Source organism: Aplysia californica, unplaced genomic scaffold (assembly GCF_000002075.1).
Source record: "Aplysia californica isolate F4 #8 unplaced genomic scaffold, AplCal3.0 scaffold01133, whole genome shotgun sequence".
Taxonomy (NCBI): domain Eukaryota; kingdom Metazoa; phylum Mollusca; class Gastropoda; order Aplysiida; family Aplysiidae; genus Aplysia; species Aplysia californica.
Genome location: NW_004798403.1, coordinates 125,835 through 132,796, shown reverse-complemented (window position 1 = coordinate 132,796; position 6,962 = coordinate 125,835). Strand labels below are relative to the sequence as shown.

General features: G+C 37.0%; 1 protein-coding gene across 1 annotated transcript; it reads right to left on the bottom strand.

Moving 5' to 3' along the window:
* Window positions 1-412: 412 nt before the first annotated feature.
* On the bottom strand, window positions 413-6,745 carry LOC101852813 (keratin-associated protein 19-2). Its single transcript, XM_005111834.3, has 3 exons — window positions 6,681-6,745; window positions 2,336-2,638; window positions 413-743 (listed from the first exon to the last, which is right to left on the bottom strand). The coding sequence occupies exons 2-3, from the start codon at window positions 2,633-2,635 to the stop codon at window positions 597-599; spliced, it is 447 nt and encodes a 148-aa protein (XP_005111891.1). The 5' UTR covers window positions 2,636-2,638; window positions 6,681-6,745; the 3' UTR covers window positions 413-596.
* Window positions 6,746-6,962: the final 217 nt, after the last annotated feature.

Sequence of the window (6,962 nt, the reverse complement as noted above, 5' to 3'; positions counted from 1 at the left end):
CACCCAAATAGTGCTGATGGGAGCGTAAAATGTCTCAACAAACACACATACACACACACACATATGCACACACTAGATCTTGTCAAACACACACAACGTGATTTCAAGTCAAAGCACAAGCACAAACGTACATACTCATGGGCGCGCGCGTGCGAACACAAACACACACTCACACACACACACACACACACACACACAAACACACACACGCACACACACACACACACACATACATACGCACATACGCACTCACACATAATAATTATACACACATATTCACACACACACACACATATTCACACACACATGCACATGTACGCACACAATCACACACACACACACACACACACACACACACACACACACACACACACACACCTACACCCTTTACGTAATTTCAAAACGAAGCGCAAGTTGTACAAAATTACGTTGATTTTATTCCGTAAACACCGAGGGTTGTTGGAGAGAGAGAGAGAGACTAAGGCTGTGACTGGAGCAAGGAAGTTGTCATAATATTGCTTGAGGATGTTCTGTTGATCAAAGGTTAGATGTTCTTCTGCTGCTGACAGTGTGTTCGTTCGAAGACTTACAGCTTCTCAGTAGGAGCCATTGTTGTCGTAGTTATCACCGTTATCACCGTTATCACCGTTATCACCGTTATCACCGTTATCACCGTTATCATCGTCATCGTTTACCATGTTTTCCATCTCCTCCATTAAGTCGTCAAAGATTTCACCCAGGAACTGAAACAGAGACAAAAAGTTTTTTTTCTTTTCTTTTTGTAGTCCTTTCTACCCATTGTGTATTACTATTATTAACCATTTATTCATGCTTGGCCAGTTTGATACATTAATTTGATACATAATAAATAATACATTAATTTGATACATAAGACGTATTAATTTGATACCTTAATTTGTTACATTCGATTCATTAATTTGATACTTTCTGTATACATTTGATACAGTTAATAAATTATTGTTAATTTATAATTTCATGCATTAGTTAGATACTTTCGATACATTAAGTTGATACATATTATTTAAGACACACACACTTAAAAAAATACATTTCTAACATGTGATACATTAATATGTTACATAATTTGGTTCATTATTTTGATACATTATATTGATACCTTTTATAATACATTATTTTGATACATTTAGAAAGAGATTAGGTTTTTACTTTATAGAGGGGCACAAATTTCCGTCTTGACATAATTTGAACAACCAACTAAATGATTATTCCGCTTTGCAGGTTTGGTCTTTTGCCTTCAGAAAAAAAGGATGAATTTGATGTATGAGTATATTAACGCTTTCATTAATCGACCGAGCCTCAAATATATCAACAACTATATCAACAAATGTATCAACAAAAGTATCAACAAATGTAAACAAACGTATCATCAAATGTAAAGAAATATTAACAAATGTATCAACAAATGTAAACAAATGTATCAGCAAATGTAAACAAATGTATCAACAAAAGTATCAACAAATTAATGTAAACAAACGTATCATCAAATGTAAAGAAAGGTAAACAAATATATCAACAAAATGTATCAACAAAATGTATAAACAAATGTATCAACAAATGTAAACAAATGTATCAACAAATGTCTCAACAAATGTATCAACAAATGTATCAACAAATGTAAACAAATGTATCAACAAAAGTATCAACAAATTAATGTAAACAAATGTAACAACAAATGTAAACAAATGTATCAAGAAATGTAAACAAATGTATCAACAAATGTAAACAAATGTATCAACAAATGTATCAACAAATGTATCAACAAATGTATCAACAAATGTATCAACAAATGTAAACAAATGTATCAACAAATGTAAACAAATGTATCAACAAATGTAAACAAATGTATCAACAAATGTAAACAAATGTATTAACAAATGTAAACAAATATATCAACAAATGTAAACAAATATATCAACAAATGTATCAACAAATGTAAACAAATGTATCAACAAATATATCAACAAATGTAAACAAATGTATCAACAAATGTATCAACAAATATAAACAAATGTATCAACAAATGTATCCAACTGGCAATGTGCACTATTGCTTTTCAGCTCATGTCATTGTCTTTGTACTAACTTATGACATCATGCATAACGTCATTCACAGAAACCATCAAAGACGCTACCCAAAAACTTTAATAGACGCAAAGGATTTTTTCCCCTTTTATTCCATAATATATGATTTCCTTTACTTTTCCACCCACAATCCATCCTTTCATCTATCTATCTATCTATCTATCTATCTATCTATCTATCTATCTATCTATCTATCGATCTATCTCACTCACAAGTCCTCCCATTCCGCCGCCAAATCCGCCGCCGAATCCACCGCCGAATCCTCCGCCAATCATTCCGATTCCACCAAATCCTCCATACCCCATACCCAGACCGCCAAATCCTCCGTATCCGCCAATTCCTGGGTGTATCAAACTGTAGCCCCCGTAGCCCCCATAGCCTCCGTAGCCTCCGTAGCCACCATAACCCCCGTAGCCACCATAGCCATAGCCATAGCCCGGGTAGCCAAAGCCCGTGGCGGGGCTGAGGCAAAGGAGGAGAGCGAGGAGAGCGGTGAGGCTGGCAACCTTCATCCTCTGTGGAGAGAAAGATGGAAATGAGGAAGTGAGGGAGAGGGGGTAAAGAGGGGGTGGGAGGGAGATATATATCAGATAGATAGATATATATATATATATATATAGATAGATAGAGAGAGAGAGAGAGAGAGAGAGAGAGAGAGAGAGAGACAGAGCGATATCAAAATATTATTGTTGTAAGGAAACATTAGCTGTACTTGTAACTTTGAAAATGTTACGCCCGCCAAGTGGTCAGATGTATAAAGATGTATATTTTGAAATTTTGGACCAATATTTTATAGCAGTTTCTTAATTTGTTGTACAGGTCGCTTTTGTCAATATTCAGTTTGTCTTACTTTACTTTTATCCGCTGCTTATACATGTACCCTTTTGGGTGTCGCGGGAAGAAAAAGACGTCTCTCAGCCACCATCCGGAGAGCTTAGGTCAGGGGGGTGCCACGAGTTGTTAATGTTTCCGTGACTCCATCTATCCAGGTCTTTCTCGGTCGCCCTCTAGCCTTGTTGCCATTGCATTTTTTTTATGTAGGCACGTTGTGCTGGATGGTGTGTTGGTAATCGCTTGAGATGTCCGAACTATTTGATTCTTTGGTGTTGGATGTGTCGCATGACATCATTTGTGCCCACCATTTCTATGACTACTGTTTTCTAATTTTGTCTCGCCTGGTCTTGTTTACTGCTTTTCTAAGACATTGCATTTCACACGTAGATCTAGTAATTTTTTGCTGAAATGTATTGTTCGAGGTCCATTTTGGCATTGATAGTTGAGTGTTGGTGTGAATATGGTGTTGATCATTTTGAGTTTTGTTGTCATGGGGAAGTTGATGTTAGGATCTTTCAGTAGTGGAGCAAGCTGGTAACTAACAGTACTGGCCTTTTGTACTCGAGTTTCAATTTCTCTGTTCAGTCGCCCATCCTCTGTGAATACTTCCGAGGTACACAAATTCTTGGACCTGTCTGAGACTGTTGTTGTTGAAGTGTATCTTGAGTGGTCCTGGATTTCTGCTTACTTTCATTGTCTCTGTTTTGTTGATGTTGATCTTCATGTGGTAGTTGTTACATTCTTCGTTTAATCTGGTGGTGTGGTGTTGGAGACTTTGTTCATCTTTTTCTATTTGCAAATGTTGTAAAAAAAAAAAGATAAAAAAAAGAAAAGAAAAAAAAAAAAGAAGCAAGAATATGCATCCTTCACAAAGTAGAATCCAGGTAGATCTACAACTCATTTCAAGAATGTCATTTTTTTCTGTCTCCTGAAAAGTTTTGCTCTCTAGGATTAGAACATTTGAACAGCTTACTGAAAAGTTCTACTGTGATTAACAGTTAGGGTTATGAATGGAATGTAACCCTTACCATGGTGTGGGTAAATTTTTATTTTTGTTTGTTTTGGTAAGTGTTTTACGGCGCTCGCAACTGCATAATAGGGTCATGAGCGCCCTGGACACGTTAAATATTTTTCGTTTTGGTAGGACTTAATTTTGAATATTGCCCAGGTGGCGGTCGAAGTCTACTCTTACCGATTTAAAAATCTTTAGTAAAGAAAACAGTAGTTTAAAAAAGTGATTAAAACTGTTGTTATTATCAATGTAGCTATATCATTAGGACGTAAGAAAAAATAATTTGGTGAGGATGGAATATAATATCAGTAGTTCTACCTGTGAATAAAACATTTGTGGCTATCAATGTATGCCTTACCTAACCGTGACGTAAAACAAACAAACATACAAACAAACAAATGAAACAAACTTCGTGAGGAATACATAAGCTTTCTTTGTGAATGAAAAACAGTTGTCGCGACCATTGTAACCTTTTCATGATGGAAAATATAATTTTGTAATGAAATTGTCCTGATCGGTGTAATTTTATAATGATGGTAAAATACTGTTGTTACAAAATAAAAATTCTTATGATCAGTGTAACCTAATCACGATGGGATATACATTAAGTGTTTTACCTGTCTCTATCAATGTGCGCCTTACCGTAATGGGATTTTTTTTTTAAACCCAAAGAAACCAACGTTAGTGAGGATTAGTTTTACCTGGGGGCTATCGTGGCCAAGAGGTTTAGGTGTTCGCCTCTTATTCAACAGGTCCCGGATTCGAATCCGGATAGTGACGGAAAAGTTGTTTCTATAAAGTTTTCTCCTTTCACATCCTTTCCTGCCCTGTAACAATGTTCTGTCGTCTGCTTTCGTCTCCACTTTTGTCCCAATCCCCCTCACCCCCTTTGCCCCCTTCCTTGGGGTCCTGGCTCTTTCTGCAACCTTTCTACTGCCACTCCTTGGCTCCTTCTTATTGCTACCTTTCAGCCAAACCCCGGATCTTATGGTAGGTAAGATTATACCTCGCCTTCTCGGACAAGGGCGAACATCTCAGAGGTTTCGTGTGCAAGTTTCGCACGTTAAAGATCCGTTGGTGGCCCAACAATCGGCTGCCACCTGGGCAAAATTCAAAATAACCTGGATCTACCAACTGAAAATGTTTAGTTTTTACCGCTCGCTCATATTTATGACCTTTTGCAGTTGCGAGTGCCGCAAAACATTTACAAAAAATATTTTATAAAATACACAATGAAAAGTTTTACTCGTGGTCTCGTAATCAGTGTAACTTCATCATGACTGGAAATAAACTTTTTTTGAGAGAAAATAATAAATTGTTAGTTCTCTCTGGGAATCAAACATTTGTGGTTACCAATGGAAGCCTGACTGCGGTGGAAATACTGGTGCAAGGGATAGAAATATATCAATTCTATATGTAGTGCAATCTTATCTTGATCGAAAATAACTTTTGTGAGGAATATACAGGTTCTACCAGTGAATAAAACAGTTGTGGTTATCAACGTGCGCCCGACCATGTTGGAAATACTGGTGCAGGAGAGTGATCAAAACTGTTTTAGTTATCAATGTGGCCTCATCATTATGAGGAAATTAACTTTTTGTGAGGATTGTAATATTAGTTCTACCTATGGTTAAAACAATTCTCGTGATCAGAGTAACCTTATCATGCATAATGAAAAATATTATTCAGAGGAAAATATATTATATATTTATAAGGAAATATTCTCGTGATCAGTGTGACGTTATCGTGATGGGAAATACAAGTTTGTGAACAATTCTTAGTTCTATCTATGAATAAAACAGTTGTGGTTATCAATGTGCACCTTACCGTGGTTGAAAAACTGGTGCGAGGAATAACTGCACTAGTTCTACATGTAATCAAAGCTATTTTAGTTATCAATGTGGCCTCATGATTATAAGAAAATAAACTTTTGTGAGAAATATAGTTCTGTCTGTGAATAAAATAGTCGCGGTTATCACTTGCGCCGTACTGTGGTGGAAATAATAATAATAATAATAAATAGCCTTTATACTGCGCATTTCCATTTCCTAAAAGATGCTCAATGCGCATTACAATGAAAAAGACATCACATCTTAAAAATTAATCGACACAAATGTGTACGTAAAACAAAGTATTATACATATAATATAAATGCATATGTGTAAAATTTTATACCAGAAAAACAGTCTCGCAGTGAGGTTGAAAATGTGTTCACTAAAAATATACAATGCAATAAAAATTCACGAACAGTCAAAATAAAGTTGAAACGTGAGTAACTAGAAACATTCATTAAAACATTAATTCTATACAGATAGAAAAAATATTTCCATTCTATCTCTCTCTCTCTCTCTCTCTCTCTCTCTCTCTCTCTCTCTCTCTCTCTCTCTCTCTCTCTCTCTCCCTCTCTCTCTCTCTCTCTCTCTCTCTCTCTCTCTCTCTCTCTCTCTCTCTCTGTCTCTCTCTCTGTCTCTCTCTCCCCCTCTCTCTCTCCCTCTCCCTCTATCTCTCTCTCTCTTTCTCTCTCCCTCTCTCGCTATCTCTCTCTCTTTTCTCTCTCTTTTCTCTCTCTATTTCTCTCTCTCAATACTGGTGCAAGAAATATTATCAATTCTGTATGCAGTGTAACCTTATCTTGATAGAAAAGAAACTTTTGTGAGAAATAAAGTTCTCTCTGTGAATGAAACAGTTGTGGTTATCAACGTGCGCCTTACCGTGGTGGAAATACTGGTGCAAGGAAGCACAACCCAAGACGGCAGACCTCGGTGCTGCCTTCCTTGATGTCAGCCCTTTATATATACAACAGGCCTTGAACTTGAGGAGCGCACGTAGCGCTCTAGGGAGCTGGGCTCAACTCCACGTCTTCCTCATTCGAGTTTGAGGTTTTTTTTCACCTGGAACGCCCCACGGCCCCCATCCCCACCCCTACCCACCCACCCCGCCTCACCTCGCCTCCCTCTTCCAGTAATTTTTTTTCCCTTTTTTTTTTCGTTGCG